The sequence below is a fragment of the Miniopterus schreibersii genome (genome assembly GCF_964146895.1).
Source record: "Miniopterus schreibersii genome assembly, chromosome: X".
Lineage (NCBI taxonomy): Eukaryota > Metazoa > Chordata > Mammalia > Chiroptera > Miniopteridae > Miniopterus > Miniopterus schreibersii.
In genome coordinates this window covers 68,232,847-68,248,894 of record NC_138104.1, presented here as the reverse complement: position 1 = coordinate 68,248,894, position 16,048 = coordinate 68,232,847, and the positions used below count along the sequence as shown (strand labels likewise).

The window sequence follows — 16,048 nt, the reverse complement described above, 5'->3', positions numbered from 1 at the left end:
ATCTCTGCCTGGTAAGTGCACATGCCCATGTAGTGCCACCTTATGGTTGCAGGGGAGACCCAGTCCAATTTGATCTCTCCCAGGAAGCCTCTTGAGGCCACCTCTTCTTTCCCTGGTGCTCACTCTGCTGGGCTCACAGTGTCTCGTATTGTGTGGGGTACTATTGATCTTGACACTGGGAGCCACAGCTATGTCTTCCTCACTGCACCAACTCTGACCTGACTGAGCCCAGGGACCTCCATGGGGAGAGGCAGGCACATGTCCTTCAGATTGGAGTGGCAGGAGCAATGCTCAGCAATGGGAGGATTCAGGCCAGCTGTGGCTAAGGGTCTGCGGGGTTGACCCCAGAAGGGGTGGGTCCTGTGCAGATCTGTCAGATGTGTGACATGACTCTGGGTGCTTAGCCTTCAGAGGGCTGCAGGGGTTTTTCCCACCCACCCTCTGCTGTCCCAATGCTCACACTCACCTGCCTCAAGGTGGGCGGCCTGCATGGCACTCTGGAAGGCAAGGGCCACACCAGTTGGTGCTGGTCTCAAAATTATGGGCTCACCACTCATCAGTCTCCTGGGGAGAGACCTGCAAGAGGAAAGGAGTGGTGTTAGTTCTTCACCTCAGGATTGGCCAAGGGCTCATCTACTGGACCCAGGGCCAGGGAGCCCACCAATAGGAACCTTAGAACCCTACACATACCAAGGCTTGTCCTTGGCTAGGCATGAGAGGGACAGAGTGCAAGTAAAGCAGGGGAGAGGCTGGATATAAAGGGATGTGCCATAAATAATGACAGGCACTTGTGAGCAGGGCAGGTGAACACAAGCCCAGCTGGGCCCAAAGCAAAGAACCCCCCCTAAGCATGTGCTAAGGTAGAGGGTGGAGGCAACACAGAGAAGCTACAGTGTATAGGCATACCTTGCTTTATTGCATTTCACAGAAGTTCTTTTACAAATTGAGGGCAAGACCCTCCACCAGCAAAAAGATTACAACTCACCTTATTTCACTGTTATAGGACAGAGACCACAGTATCTCTAAGGTATGCCTATATACCTACCCACTTGCCAGGGAGGTCAGTCTTATTCTCGAGCATCACAAAGGGGTTGGGAAGGTCAGCCTGCAGCAGGAACTCTGCCTGCCAAACAGCCAGAGCCTGGTAGGAGTCAGCCACTGTGACACATGCCCTGAGCATCGTCCCATGCACTAAAAGGTCGCAGGTTCAATTCCCAGTCAGGGCACATGCCCAGGTTGCAGGCTTGATCCCCAGTTGGGAGCGTGCAGGAGGCAGCTAATCTATGACTTTCTCATCATTGATGTTTCTCTCTCTCCCTTCCTCTCTCTGAAATCAATAAAGATATATTTTAAAAATAAAACAAACAAACAAAAAGGCCAGCACATAGCAGTGGGAGCTGCAGTATGGGGCCATGCCCAGGCAGTAGAGCCTCTCTGTTCCAGCCGCGTTCTGGAGCTGCACCGTGAGGTAGAGAGGCCCCCTTACACTCTTGGGCTGCAATCCATCCTTTCAGAAGAAGGGGTGACCAACCCAGAAGTCCAAGCTCCCCCAAGTGACACGGATCCCAGGGCCCTCAGGCAATCTGGCCCCTGGACCGCTGCCTCCACATAATTCTGCCCTCGGCAGGGAAAGCGGGGGACAGTTGGTCAGCCAGCCTTGCTTAGGGCACCTGATCAGGTCAGACAGTCGCAGAGCCACACAAACCACATCTGGGCACTGGAAGACAAGCCTGGAGAACTTGGAGGGTTGGAAGGCAGAGAGGTCCCAGGATGCCCACTCTTATCTGCACAATTGCTGTCTGGCTTTTGAGCTGCATCACGCATCACTTGAACTAAGAAGTCAATTCCCAAAGGTTGCCCTGTACTGACCCTAACAGCTGAAGTGGTTTATGAGGAGCTGGTTCATCCAGAGGAGTTGCCCACCCTGTGGGGTCACAGGTCAGAGGGGCTTCAGTTCAGGCACTTCCAGCTGTACCCTCTCTTGCTGCACCCGATCCCTACACTGTTGCTGAGGCCACCGCCCTTGTTCTCCCTGCCCTGCGCCCTTGTTCTCCCTGCCCTGCCCAGCCCTCCCCACACAGTAGGACCCCTCTCAGGATTCACTTCAAGGATGGGGAGAGGTGGTTGGGGAGGATAAGTTGGCCCAATCCTCAACACACACACCCACCACCCCAGACCTTCCTGCCAGCTAGCCCAGTATTTCCCACCAGAGGATACTGAGCTGAGGGCCCCAGCAGCGGCAATCGCGAGGTTCAGCCACCAGAGGGGTCACAGGGGGCCGAGCGTGAAGGCGGAGCCGGAGCGCGGGGGAGGGGTCTAGTGATTGCCAAGCCCCGCCCCCACAGCTGGTCCCTCCCTAGGGCCCTGAGGAACCCTGGAGGAGGGCGTGGGTGGAGCGAAGTTGGGTCAGCTGAGTGACAGTCACGGGACCGTGGCTTGCTTCGTCTGGCTTCCTGGAGGAGAGGTAGGGATGAACGGTGGTCTCCGAGTGTGGCAGGCCAGTAGTGGGGACCGTGGGGGGTAAGGTGGTGTTCTGAGGATCCCAGGGTTGGTGGAGTCAGTCCTGGGGCTAGTCCCGGGCTGGAGGGCAGCCCCGCACACGAGTGGGAGGAACCCCAAGGGCTGGGTGCCCAAGCCTGGGGGCCTAGGGGAGACGGATCAGGCAGCCCTGGTGCCCACTCAAGCCTGGGGTGACCTGGGCATAGAGGAACCCATTGAGGAGTCTGGGTACCAGGAAGATGGGGAGGTCTGTCTGGGAGTTGCGCCTCCAAGTCCCAAGTTCCCCAGGACATGGAGAAGGAGCGGGAGACTCTGCAAGCCTGGAAGGAGCATGTTGGGCAGGAGCTGGACCGTGTGGTGGCTTTCTGGATGGAGCACTCCCACGACCAGGAGCATGGGTGCGCCTCGTCCTTCTGGTGCCCTTAGCAGGGTCTTTGCCCCACCTGAGCCCCACCTCACTCTCAGCAGACTCAGATCTGCTGGGCCCAGCAGGCTGTTGGGGGGCAAGGCTCTTTCTTCCCTTTGCTAACACTGCATCCCACAGGGGCTTCTTCACGTGCCTCGGCCGCGACGGGCAGGTGTACGACGACCTCAAGTATGTCTGGCTGCAGGGGAGGCAGGTAGGGATGTGCCCAGGCTTGTAGCTCTCCCAGGCACAAAAGCCAAAGCCAGGCTTACGGTCTGCGCATCCGTACACACCACAAGGCTCCCTGTTTAAGCCATGTTCCCTCTGCCCCTCCACAGGTGTGGATGTATTGTCGCCTGTACCGCAAGTTTGAGCGCTTCCGCCGCCCTGAACTTCTGGATTCAGCTAAAGCAGGTGCTGTCTCCCTGTCCCATCTCCCCAGAGGCCACTCCAAGTTTATTCAGTAGCTCCTGTGTCCCTACTTCCTGGAGGGGGTCTAGAAACTGCGAAGGACAGGGAAAGAAGGGGAGGTGGTGTCCTCACCCGAGTTCTAGCATGTCAACTTCCCAACCACCAGGTGGCGAGTTTTTGCTGCGTTATGCCAAAGTGGCACCTCCTGGGAAGAAGTGTGCCTTTGTCCTGACAAGGGATGGCCGCCCAGTCAAGGTGCAGCGAACCATCTTTAGCGAGTGTTTCTACACCATGGCCATGAATGAGCTGTGGAGGGTGACAGGGGAAGGACGCTACCAGGTGCGTGGGAGGAATGCTGCCCTGAGACTGTGTGCTCTGGCCTGTGCTGGGCATCCACTTGATGCATTCCCACTTGTGTGCAAGCCCTTTCCCCAGGCCCTGTCTGCAGGCTGGAACTGTTGTCAACGTCAGTCCTTCCTCTGGGCTCCCACAGTTCCAGGGCTACTGGCAATACCCTCCTCATTGCATTATATTGTCACTGTGTGTCTAAGGGTGTCCCCCCAGAAGTCTTGTTCACTTCTGAACTCCTCCCCCCTCTCTGAACCTTCACAGGGGCCCTGGGCACGGAGTGGCCAATCCATGCCCAGCCCCCACCTGAGAGAGGACCTCTCCCTCCTCCCTGGGGCTCCTTGTGCTTTCAGACCCAACCTTACTGCCTCGGAGTGGCCTATACCCCCAGACTAGGAACTTTTGAGTCAAGGTGGGGCAGATCCACCCTGGCCCTCAGCACCCAACCTGGGGCCAGGCCCAGAGTAGGCCCTTGGTGAAGGAAGGTGTCCTGTGAGTGGGTGGACTGGATGGGATGCAGTCTCAGCCTGGGCTCCTTTCCCCCCTCCGCCCCCCCCCCCAGAGCGAAGCAGTGGAGATGATGGATCAGATTGTACACTGGGTGCGGAAAGACCCATCGGGGCTGGGCCGGCCCTGGCTCCCAGGAACCCCAGCCTCAGAGTCCATGGCAGTGCCCATGATGCTGCTCAACCTCGTGGAACAGCTTGGGGAAGGAGATGAGGAGCTGGCAAGCAACTATGCAGAGCTGGGTGACTGGTGTGCCCAGAGGATTCTGCAGCACGTCCAGGTGGGAGGCAGGAGGGTGATGCCAGCTGCCAGATGGGGCCTGGGCGCTGAAGGCAAGGCATCCCCCACTCTTCAGGGCACTTCTTCCTTCCACACCTACCCCGACAGGGACCTTGATGGTTCCCTTCAAGATGAGGAGGCTTGGCTCAGGACCCTTGGAAATGTGGAGAGCCCAGGGGGCTGGGGGTGGGGACAAGGGCAAGGTGCCAGAGAGCAGGAAACCCAGCCAGACCCAAGTCCTTCCAAGGCTTCTGTGGACAGCCCAGCCCATCCAATCTCAGTCCTCTTCAATGTTCCCCTTTTTCCATCTTGTGGAGCCCAGGCCTAAAGCAAGGGTTAGAACCCATCTGGGCTCTTGACAGTGAATGGGCCCCTCCTCAAACACCCATCTGAACCGGGTTTGCCCAAGCTTGCAGACTAGGGAGGGAGGGTCTTCTGGTTGGATGGTGGGGCTGAAGGCAGAATTCCCTTCTCCTGCTCCTCCCCTGGCAGAGGGATGGGCAGGCTGTGCTGGAGAATGTGTCAGAGGATGGCAAGGAACTTTCTGGTTGCCTGGGGAGACACCAGAACCCAGGTGAGGGGCAGGGTGGGCTGGGTGCAGTCCAGGAGAAGGGAAGCAATCAGCCTTGGTCTCTGGGCTTCAGGTGTGGGAGTGCCTGGGGACTGCCTTCCTTACCTTCTGCCAACCAAGGACCAGGCAAAGGAGGGGTGACACACCTCCTAGCCAGCAGCAGGAGAGGTAGTCTGGGGTGGACTGGGCAAGGCAAGTTTTCTGCATGGGGGGCTGTCGGGTGGGCCAGGGAGCTCAGGGCAGCTCCCACTATTAGGGAGGGAGGAAGGAATGCACAGTGGTCAGCGCAGGGGCTTGAGCCTCCCTGCCTAGAGGAGAATACGCTGCCTACCTTACCATGAGCCTTCACTAGGCCACGCACTAGAAGCTGGATGGTTCCTGCTCCGTCATGCCATCCGGAAAGGTGATCCTGAACTTCGAGCCCACATTGTTGACAAGTTCCTATTGTTGCCTTTCCACTCGGGATGGGACCCTGACCATGGAGGCCTCTTCTACTTCCAGGATGTCGATGGCCTCTGCCCTACCCAGGTAGGAGTGTGCCCAGGGCCACATGATACTAACCTGTTCAAAGCTTTCTGTCCTGGGAGGTTCATAGCTTGCTGTCATCACCCATTTCATAGAGGAGGACCACAGGGGCTCAGAGTGGTGAACTTGCTCAGCGTGACCCCAGTGCTAAGCACTTGACTTCTTTGTCTATGGTCCTCACCCTTATTTGCAAAGGGAGCCATTAGGGAGCACAAATAATGCCAATGCAGAGACACTTGTCCCCTTCATCTTTGAAAGGCTTTCGGGGTGATTTTAAGGTGTCAGCAGCAGGAGCAGATTTGCTCTCTCATGTCTTTTTCCTCTGATTATGCCTTGATCCGCTTAGATCTGCAGAGAGTGGCTGACCCTGCCACTGGCAGGAACTGAGTGTCCGAGGGGCTTTAGACAGACTGACAAGACAGATAGGATTTCAATTCCAGGGCTAAGGGAAGCCTGCCCTTTGTGGTGTGCTGTGTCAAGAAGCTAGTCCTGTTCTGAGGGGCCATTCAGACCCCCAGAGATATCCATCCTGTGATTAAGCTCCAAGTGCTTGGGCCAGATAGAGTCTGAGCCAGAACCTAAAAGATGAAGGTGACTCTCCTGCTGAGAGGGGTGGTGGAGGGTGGGGCCCAGGGCTCTCAGATGCCTACCTCTGCTCTGCTCTCAGCTGGAGTGGGCCATGAAACTCTGGTGGCCGCACAGTGAAGCCATGATTGCCTTACTCATGGGCTACAGTGACAGTGGGGACCCTGCCTTACTGCACCTCTTCTACCAGGTGGCTGAGTACACCTTCCGCCAGGTAAGTGCTGCTTTCTGGTTCTCAGCCCTCTATGGGCTCAGCAAGGGTATCGGAGAGACAGTAGACAGTCATTCCCCCCCGCCCCCCCCGAACAGGCCAGAGCCAGGCTTTTCTGGGCAGTGGGAGGAGGCTGGGCAGGGATGGGGAGGCTCATCTCGCACCCCCTACTCCTCACTTCACTGGGTATGGTCCCTTAGCTGATCTGAGAATTCCTGGAGGTCCCCCAATGCCCTCTGTAAAGGTCAACAAAGCAGTCCCTGCTCTCCTGGAGCTCATGTTTGGGCGGGCAGACTATAAACAAGTGAACAGGCAAGCATAGATGGCGATGAGAGCTATGGAAAATAAAGGTCAGGTGGCTGTGGGAGGGAATAATGATGGCAGGGGTGCTCTGTACAGAGTTGTTACCTTGTCTGATTTAGGCATTACTGGGCCCTGGGGCTTCAGGAGGGAAGGCTGTAAGGCACAGGGCAAAGGCGGGGAGACAGGAGGCTGTAGCTGTCATCCTGGCCAGTGAGGATGGGGGCCTGGCCTGGGAGGCTCAGTGGGCAGATGGATCAGAGTCTGGTTAAGTGGGAGAAGTCTGGGCCATGATTGTTTGGGTGTCATAAGAATATAGATGATACTGGAAGCCAGGAGACAAAGTAAGCTTTTGAAAGCACAGACTGAGAAGAGGGAATAGGAAGGCCCAACAAAGGAGACAAGAATCAGCTTCAAGGTAGGAAGGAAGCCAGGGGACCCCAGAGGCCAAAGTGCCATGAGCAGAGTGATGAACTACACCAGCCACTGCTGAGGGGTACCTCGGGTGCTGAGCCTTGTAGTGAATGGATGAAGATTCCTGATGTGTTTCTAAAGCCACAACTAATTCCATTGGTGAACTCCAGTTTTATGGAGTTTTTTTAATAGGAGGGACTATAGCAGGGGGTCTTATTCTGGAGTCCATGGGCTTCGAAACCTGAGAGAAAATGACATCTTTATTTGTACTAAGCTCTAACTGAAATCCAGAATTCACTTCCATTATGAATGGAGGCAGTCACCACAGTAGTATTAGCAGCACCTGTGTCACCAACAGAAATTCCAAATATGTTCATGTTACATTGTACTTAGAGAGGCATCTCCAAGTATCGCACAAGCTCATCGCTACTTCCAAACCCAGAAGTCATAAGATCCGAGGCTATATCTTTTTTGTGTATATATATTTTATTGATTTTTTTAGAGAGAGAGGAAGGGAGAAAGAAACATTGATGTGAAAATGAAACATCAATCAGCTGCCCCTGGGCACCCTGACCGGGAATCAACCTGGCAACCCTTCGGTGAAAGGGATGACGCCCAACCAACTGAGCCACACTGGCCAGGGCAAGGCTATATCTTAATATTGAATGCATTCATAAAGAACACGTATTAAAAACACACACACACACACACACAAAACACGTATTGGAGGCACCAGTTTTAACTGCCTAAAGTTAAATTTAAGGAATACATTTTAAAGAGATAGAGATGGCATGTGAACAATTACAGAACTTATCATCAACAGGCAAATCATTATGTACTAACCAACACAACAGAATACAAAAAGCACAAATTTAGACAACCACAGGAAAACAGTTAAATTCTTTGTTATCTTTCTGTGTCAGATGAAGTAGTTGAAAAATGAGTAAGGACACAATGTTGCTAGGAAGAAAGAATGAATACAAACAGAACTAGTTTTACCCCTTACGAAGAATATGCCAACTCATGGGCCCCAAGTTAAAAAAATACTTTGATAGTGGACTTCAATGTCATTGATTTCCTCTGTGACCCTTCTGAGAAGGGGCTCCACTCCACTGAAATCTCTATCCGGAGAGGAAAAAGGACTGAGGCCAGGTCTCTGAGGTCCATCCTGGGGTGTCTGGAAGGAATTCACAAGCCTCCAGGGGACAGGTGCCCAATGGGATGCTAGCAGGAGAGAAGGGCGGAATGCAGAAGGTTCTACAGAGTTGCTGGGCAGGAGCAGGCTTCAGGTGGCTCCAAGGGAGGGGTGGTACATTTGGGACCTGTGGTGATTAAGGCCAGAGTCAGATGTAGTGATGGATATTCAGTCTCAGCTACTGGAGGACAGGCCTGGGTAGCAGGGAACAGGAGGAACTCTAAGGGAGTAACTTGTTTTAAAGTTGCCTGACAGATCAGAACCTCTATCATGGTTCTCTTTGTTTCTTTAAGTACAAGTTATATACACTAAAATGTACATATCTTGAGTGTCCAGCTAAGACTTGCCAATATATACGTCTGTGTAACCACAAGAGCAGTCAAGATATAGATTGTTTTTATCATCCCCAAGCAGGGTTCTTTTTAGTCCATCTTGCAGTGTTTCATCTAACAGCCTGTGGCCCCTTCCCTCAGTGGGTTATTTAGCTGCAGACTTTCAGTCATTCACACACACGCAGAGAAAGGGGGAAAAGGGAAAGCCCCTCACTTTTATGTGTCCACGATGTGGAACCAAGTTTAATAGCATTGATTCTGGAGCCACGTTACCTGGGGTCAACGGGACCTCTGACCCTGGTCGCGGTGCAGTGGGGACAGTAAGAGGCCCTTCCCCGGGCCTTTCGCATATGGACGGCTCCTGTAGGTGTGGCTGTCACTGTGTCACTACTATTCCAGTTTCGAGATCCTGAGCACGGGGAGTGGTTTGGCTACCTAAACCGAGAGGGGACGGTTGCCCTCACCATCAAGGGGGGTCCTTTCAAAGGTGAGTGGGAGACAGGGTGGGGCCTTGAGGGGTTTGGGAATTTGGCTGAACCCGGCCCTCCCAACTCGCCTCTCCCCGCAGGCTGCTTCCACGTGCCGCGGTGCCTGGCCATGTGCGAGGAGATGCTGGGCGCTCTGCTGAGCCGCCTTGCCCCGGTCCCTGCCCACCGTGCCGGGTCCCCACCCGCTAACCCCGCCCGCGGAAGCGCGAAATAAAGCTGAGCCTGTGCCACTGCCCGCGTGCACGAGTCTGTGGGGTCGCGGGAGGGGCAACTGCCGCGCTGGCCCGAGGGCACCTGCTCACCCAGACAGTGCCCCGCCAGTCCAAGGGCCCGACTGCCCCGCGTATTTGCCCACGCAGTGCACGGTCCAGCCCGCCGACAGTCCCGCCCGCTCCGCGCATTGGCAGCGCGGCCGCAAGGGCGGGTGCGGCGCGAGCACTTCCGGCCGGTGGCCGGGCCCGGCGCGCACCGCCCCTTCCGCCGCCGCTCCCGCGAGCCCAGCTCCAGCCCCGGCCCCGGCCGCCCCGGCGTCACTTTGGAGCCCGGCGGCAGCTGACTGCGCGTTCTCGACCCGCTGGGAGACGCGATCCCCGCCGCCGTTATGAACATCCGCAATGCGAGGGTGAGGGGCCAGGGCAGAAGGCTGTCCGCGCCGCGTGGGTGCGGGCCCGGGGGCCGCGTGCGCATGCTCCCGAGGGGCCCAGCGCGCCCCGGGCGGGCAGCCCTGCGCAGGGCTGGTAAAGGCCACCGTGCCCGTGGGGCTGGACCTACTCGAGGAGGGTGCCGGGGCTGCGAACCCCTCCTTTGCGGGATGTGGGGGCTCAGTCGGATGGTGTCCAGGAGCGCCCTTGACACCCACGTTCATTCCAGGAACAGACGATTTTTGCACAGTGGCTGTGGGCCAGGCCTGTGTAAAGACAGTCACAGGCCCTCCCGGCCATGCGGAGGGTGGAGTGGGGGGTGTCGGTGAATAGACACACAGCTTGCAGGCTTCTGACAGGACCAAGGCCTGCTTAGTCACCACAGCCCCTGGCCTGACCGCATTCCACTGCCCTCCTCCCCGCAGCCAGAGGACCTGATGAACATGCAGCACTGCAACCTCCTGTGCCTGCCAGAGAACTACCAGATGAAATACTACTTCTATCATGGCCTCTCCTGGCCCCAGGTGGGCAGCTGGGATTTGGGGACTGGGGACACCAGGCATCAGTTTGGAAAGAGTGGGTGCTTTCAGCTGCGGTGGGGAGCTTAGGACTGGGCCAAAGGAGGGGCAGGATTCCCACTTGTGTCTGTCCTTTCCCTGCGAACCAAGGGAGAACAGCGTGGTGTGGGGAAACCAAGCCACTTGGCCTGGAGGTCAGGAGCTGTCACTGAACTCACCACTTGATGAACTTCTGTCTGTCATGCACACAGCGGTCTGTGAGACCAGGTGTCTGACCTAAGGGCTCCTCACCTCTGACAGGAAGTTGTTTTCTGACTTCTTTTTCCTCCCTGTCACCCAGCTCTCTTACATTGCTGAGGATGAGAATGGGAAGATTGTGGGGTATGTCCTGGCCAAAATGTGAGTTACCAAGGAGGGAGAGAAGCCTGGTGTGGGAGCTGGGAGTCGGGGCATGGATCTTGGACAGGAGGTGGGGGCACAAACACCGCACATGTCTGGTGAATGCTGCCTGGGTTTTTTGGGTGTTTTTTTAAAAATTAACTTACAGACTTTTTTTTTAAGTTCAGTTTTAGGTTTACAGCAAAATGTAATGGAAAGTTCAGAGTTCTCACATGCACCCTCCCTTCTCCCCCCTAGTTTCTTCTATTATTAACATCTTGTGGTATATTTCTTACAATGGATAAACCAATATTGCTACATTGTTAAAGTCCATAGTTCCCCTTAAGCTTGACTCTTGGTGTATCTTCTATGCATTTGCACAAATGTATAATAACACATATCCACTATTAGGATATCATACAGAGTAGTTTCACTGCCCTAAAAATCCTCTGTGTATCTTTGCCTATTCATCCCACCTTCCTCCTCTTCCTGGCAACTACTCATCTTTTTACTGTGTCCATAGTTTTGCCTTTTCCAGAATGTCATTTAGTGGCAATCAGAAACTATGGAGCCTTTTCATATTGGCTTCTTTCGCTTAGTAATGTGCATTTAAGGTTCCTCCATGTCTTTTTTTGGCTTGCTAGGTCATTTATTTTTATCACTGAACAATATTCCATTTTAGTCTGTTGACACTACACATGTCTTTTGGTTGCTGTGAGGGGTTTTGAGAATCTCAGCTTTTCCCCCACCCCAGGTCTGGGGAGACTTTGGGGCCAGCCAGAGGAATTTTCACTCCTGCCATGCGCATGTGCGGGGGCCGGGGGGGGTGCTGCATCTGCATCACGCTCCTTGCTAATCTCTCTTCTTGATATAGGGAAGAGGACCCAGATGATGTGCCCCATGGACATATCACCTCACTGGTGCGTAGGGCCCACACAGGCTCTGATGGGGGTGGAAGTAGGGGTTAGTTGGGGCAGCCTTCAAGGTTCTACCCTTCTTCCTCCAGGCTGTGAAGCGTTCCCACCGGCGCCTTGGCCTGGCTCAGAAGCTGATGGACCAGGCCTCCCGAGCCATGATTGAGAACTTCAATGCCAAATACGTTTCCCTGCATGTCAGGAAGAGGTGGAAGCTGGGGCCAAGGGAAGGGGAGGAGTGGGGAGGGGATACTGTCTTGATGTGGATCCTGGGGTGCCCTGGCCTTTGGAAAAGATCTGGGAAATGGGATTAGTGGGGAGGGGGCACTAGGAAAAGGGGCAGGACCTGGATGTGCTGTCCCTGCCTGACCAAGTCTGTGCAGCTCAGCAGTGCCTTATTCCCCTGCAGTAACCGGGCCGCCCTGCACCTCTATTCCAACACCCTCAACTTTCAGTAAGTAGATCTAGATTTTTCTAATGGAGTGGGGTGGTCCCAGGTCTGGCTTATCCAGGTGGCTGAGATGGGCTGAGCTGCATTCCAGGCAGCAGGGGCAGGGGCAGCTGAGAAGGGGAGCAGGTCATGGACTCCACACACATTGCCAGGGTGCCTCCTCTATTCCTACCTGCTGCTATCTGTTCAAGGCATGTTGTGATGCAGGAGGATGTGTGGTGCGTATTGCTGGGTGGAGGAGCGATTGCTTGATGCTGGCTGAGAGCAGGTGATGGGCAGTGTGGTGAAGAGCACACAGGCTTTTCAGTGAAGGTTCAGGAGTAGAAATGAGGGCTTAGGACATGAGCAGAAGCCTAGGAATAGGACTCAAAATGGCCAGGCACCTAAAAGCATCTAAGTGGGACCAGAAGAAAGGAGAATATGGTGCTACAGAAGCCTAAGCACATCCAGGCAGGATGTTCTGTCAGCACGAGAAGCGAAGGGATCTAGAGCCCTGGGCATCCTGGTGATGAGGGTGGGTTCACTCAGGGACATGGGAGTCTCTGTGCACCTGGCACAGGAGAGAGCCTGGCAGGGAATTGACACACCCAATACATGATAGCAAAAGCCACTTGAAAGTGAGGCTGGGGTGGGTTAGACCCCAGTGGGAGGACCCACTGAGACAGTACTCAACCTCACTTTGGTGGGAGATGAGAAGGGACTGTTGTGAAGGGCATTTGAGGAGAGATTTTTTGACCCAGATGCTGAAACCTCTAGTGGTCAACAATTCCAGGGGCTTATGTATGGAGGGACTTTCTAGGCCACTGAGTCCAGCTCCCCTTTCAGTGGCAGGCACCCAAGTCTGCGCGCACACCTCCAGTGAAAGCTCAGCCCCTAGCTGCCCTGGCCATGCTGCCTAGCAATGCCTGTCAGGAACAGAGGGTGCAGCACCCCTTCTCCCCGGTTCCAATTGCTAGGCATAGGAACTGACCATGCATTCTCAGTAAGTGACAGGGAGCAGGGCAGAAAGGGAAGAGGATGGCTAGATTTAGGGCTTCAGCTCACAAGAAACCACAGAAAGATCTTGGTAGCCAGGTTAGGGATGCAGGACCATGGCAGGACCCCGGGAGTAGGGAGAGGGATATAGGCACTGGCACTACTCACTGCTTGACAGAGCAAAGGGAAGGCTATGTTGGAAATGGGGCTTGTCTACAAAAGGGTCCTTCGGATGGAAATGACATCTTATCCCACTAGCATATGATGCCAGAAGGCTGAGGAGAATTTGACCCCTGATTTGGGTTGCCCTCCTCTCCACCCCCTGCCCACAGGATCAGTGAAGTGGAACCCAAATACTATGCAGATGGAGAAGATGCATATGCGATGAAACGGGATCTCACCCAGATGGCTGATGAGGTAAGAGTCTAAGGGGGCTAGGGCCACAGTCCCCACACGAAAGAAAAGTAAGGCAAGTAGGGGAGGCCCTGCTGGAGGAAAGGTGAAGGCTCCCAGGGGCCCTGAGATGGTAGGAGGCCTGTGATGGCTGGAGGCAAGATAGACCAGGTGCCAGCCGTTGTGGCTACATTGCTGGGAGTTGCGGTGCTTGTCACTACAGCTTCCTCAGCTGTCAGGTAGGGAGGTGGGCCTTGTCAGGGCTTTGAAGAAGGCTACATCTGCCCAAGGTTCCATTTTCGGGAAGAAGCCTGTGCCACTCTTGAGGCATGATGTGAGAGGCAAGGGAGGAGGCCTCTGGATGCACTGAGAGTGAGGGCTCCAGGATTGCAGTGGGGGCCTGGGGACAGCCATGACCTGTCCCAAGGCTCAGGGGTAAGACAAAACAGGGCTGAGGAGAAAGTCAAGGTCCTGCAGCAGCCCGTGTGAGGGAGGCATGACCATACTGCCTTTACAGGAGAGAAAACAGGACAGAGCCAGGATTCAACACAGTGCAGTCCTGTATTCCCTGCCCTGTCCCTGCTGCCTCTCATTTTGCCCCATGCCCCCAGGAGGTGACAGGCACAGGGTCCCTTGGGCAGCCAGAGAGGGCCTAAATGGTCTGGAGACTTAGGTCCTGTCTTCTTCCTCCCACTTCTCCCTGGGCTCCTGGTGGCAGCTGAGGAGGCACCTGGAGCTGAAGGAGAAGGGCAGGCACACAGTGCTGGGCTCCATTGAGAACAAGGTGGAGAGCAAGGGCAACTCACTTCCAAGCTCAGGAGAACCCTGTCGTGAGGAGAAGGGCCTGGCTGCTGAGGACAGCGGTGGTGACAGCAAGGACCTCAGTGAGGTCAGCGAGACCACAGAGAGCACCGATGTCAAGGACAGCTCAGAGGCCTCCGACTCAGCCTCCTAGAGCATGCAAGTGCTCCTTTCCCTGCCCTGGCCTGCCCATCCTATCCTCACCCAAGGTTTCACAATAAACTTTACCCAGTAGCCTTGGGGGGTTTGTGTGTACGAGTGTGCACATTTTGGGGGGGGTGCCTCTCTCAGGTCCCTTTGTGTCCCTGTGGAGGTGGACCTCACAGCCTTTTGGCACTGTGTGTCTTGGAAAGTCCAAGGGAAGAAGAAGGGAAGAGCTTTGTCTGGGCTTTGGAGGTAGAGCTCCTAAGTCTGATGGCTTTCAGCATCTTTGGGCCCTAGGGAGGGAGACCCTGGAGTTCTGGGAGCCACCCCCACCTTGGGGACAGATTCTCTGCCTTCTGAGCCCTGCTCTTCACTGCCTTGCTGGGTTCTAGATGCCTAAGTCCAACTGCTCATTGAGCTTATCCACTGATGTTGTATCTGGATAATGGCCCAACCAGCTACCCAGTTGAAGTTCTGGCAACTGTTTTTGTTTCCTCCCTCCCCTGCCATCCAAAAGGTCAGTGAGTCCTGTGTTTGACCACCATAATACTCCTTGAATCTACTCCCTAACCTAAGTCTTAATTTGAAAATAATTAAGATTTTATTTTTAGTAGTTTTAGGTTTACAGAACTGAGCAGATAGTACAGAGTTCCCATGCACCCCCTCTATCCCCTCAGTTCCCCTATTAACATTTAGCATTGTGTTGCATTTGTTACAATCGATGAGCCAGTATTGACACATTAACTATAGTCCAGGGTTTACATTTCCTCTTCGTGTTATACATTCTATGGATTTTGACAAATGCATAATGTCATTTCATGCAGAATATAAGCCCTCTTTTTCATGGCTTCACTATAACCCAAATTTGTTCCTGTGCCCTTTCCTCTGGCTGCAGCGCCATCACTTGCCGCTCCTAGTCCCCGAGGAGGCTGTCTGGGCTGCCCACCTCCCAGGGAAGCTCAGCACTCCTGAGCTGTCACTACCTTATTTCCCTGCTACTGCCAACGACACACTACTCCCCTGCCAGGCTGAATACTTCCGGGAGGGGCCTGAAACTCGGTCCTCTTTGGCTGGTGCTTGGCACGTGATCAACAAACCCGGGGAAGCTGAAACTAGGGGGCGGGGGATAAGGGCTGAAAGCTGTGTCTGCGCAGGCCCGCTTGCTCGCGGGTTAAGGCGACGCTGTGTTCTGATTGACTCAAGTCGCGGATTCCCCTATGGGAGTTGGCGACCGATACTCGCCCCGCCCTCCGCGCCTGGCGTCAGTCCCTTCCGGTTCGCTAGCCGCGGCGGGCCTCGTTCCCAGGCTCTGATTGGTCCGGCAGCTGCGGCGAGCGTCCTTGCGCGTTGCCTAGGCCGCGCCCTAACGCTGGTGGGAGGGAGCCGGTGGAGGCGCGGTGCCTTGCGGAGTCCGTCTTCCTCCCTCCGCCCAGCCCGCAGGGATGCAGCCGCCCTTTGCCCTCGGTGCCCTGCTTCCCTGGCGGGCCGCGCACAGTGCGCCGCCCCCAGGCGGTTACGTTTCCTGGGCGGAGGTGGGAACTGCGGGTGGTGGGGGAAGGAGGGGAAGCCACAGACCCGACTGGCCCTTGGGACCCAGCACTTCCCCCGCCTCTGCAGCACCTTCCGCTGGGAGGGGCCGCTTCCATTCCAATGAACCGAGCTGTGGCTGGAAGGCTGGTGGAAGGAAAGCAGTCTCCCCTAACCCCTCGCGGTGTGGCTGGGGTAGGCACTGACGACATTCCACTCCCTCCCCCCATGAACC

The 16,048-nt window shown here is 55.3% G+C and overlaps 2 protein-coding genes and 1 long non-coding RNA gene across 9 annotated transcripts; 2 read left to right on the top strand and 1 right to left on the bottom strand.

Moving 5' to 3' along the window:
- The first annotated feature begins 2,337 nt into the window (after positions 1-2,337).
- RENBP (renin binding protein) lies at positions 2,338-9,352 on the top strand. Of its 7 annotated transcripts, none has more exons than XM_081126295.1 (11): positions 2,396-2,464; positions 2,788-2,897; positions 3,044-3,119; positions 3,244-3,319; positions 3,483-3,655; positions 4,227-4,451; positions 4,943-5,024; positions 5,374-5,549; positions 6,214-6,345; positions 8,983-9,070; positions 9,152-9,352. In XM_081126295.1, exons 2-11 carry the CDS (start codon positions 2,791-2,793, stop codon positions 9,283-9,285), a joined length of 1,269 nt encoding a protein of 422 aa, XP_080982421.1. In that variant the 5' UTR covers positions 2,396-2,464; positions 2,788-2,790; the 3' UTR covers positions 9,286-9,352. The 7 variants fall into 7 exon arrangements, with proteins under 7 accessions (XP_080982420.1, XP_080982418.1, XP_080982421.1 ...); XM_081126289.1 differs by having other exon boundaries at positions 2,460-2,520; XM_081126290.1 differs by lacking the exon at positions 2,396-2,464 and adding an exon at positions 2,475-2,497.
- On the bottom strand, positions 7,557-9,493 carry LOC308551612. The gene is made up of 3 exons (XR_013998058.1): positions 9,374-9,493; positions 8,857-9,018; positions 7,557-8,378 (listed from the first exon to the last, which is right to left on the bottom strand). It is a non-coding gene; the product is annotated as an uncharacterized lncRNA (long non-coding RNA).
- On the top strand, positions 9,298-14,376 carry NAA10 (N-alpha-acetyltransferase 10, NatA catalytic subunit). The gene is made up of 8 exons (XM_081126297.1): positions 9,298-9,693; positions 10,138-10,236; positions 10,571-10,629; positions 11,483-11,528; positions 11,615-11,730; positions 11,932-11,976; positions 13,281-13,365; positions 14,060-14,376. Exons 1-8 carry the CDS (start codon positions 9,673-9,675, stop codon positions 14,294-14,296), a joined length of 708 nt encoding a protein of 235 aa, XP_080982423.1. The 5' UTR covers positions 9,298-9,672; the 3' UTR covers positions 14,297-14,376.
- The last annotated feature ends 1,672 nt before the right edge of the window (positions 14,377-16,048 follow it).

What these genes read in the sequence shown, in the direction of transcription:
- RENBP (XM_081126295.1), top strand. Translation starts at nt 2,791, where the DNA reads ATGGAGAAGGAGCGGGAGACTCTGCAAGCCTGGAAGGAGCATGTTGGG. An exon ending in TCCCACGACCAGGAGCATGG is followed by an intron (nt 2,898 to 3,043) that starts GTGCGCCTCGTC and finishes TGCATCCCACAG; the next exon opens with GGGCTTCTTCACGTGCCTCG. An exon ending in TCTGGATTCAGCTAAAGCAG is followed by an intron (nt 3,320 to 3,482) that starts GTGCTGTCTCCC and finishes CCCAACCACCAG; the next exon opens with GTGGCGAGTTTTTGCTGCGT.
- NAA10 (XM_081126297.1), top strand. Translation starts at nt 9,673, where the DNA reads ATGAACATCCGCAATGCGAGG. An exon ending in TGAACATCCGCAATGCGAGG is followed by an intron (nt 9,694 to 10,137) that starts GTGAGGGGCCAG and finishes TCCTCCCCGCAG; the next exon opens with CCAGAGGACCTGATGAACAT. An exon ending in TCCAACACCCTCAACTTTCA is followed by an intron (nt 11,977 to 13,280) that starts GTAAGTAGATCT and finishes CCCTGCCCACAG; the next exon opens with GATCAGTGAAGTGGAACCCA.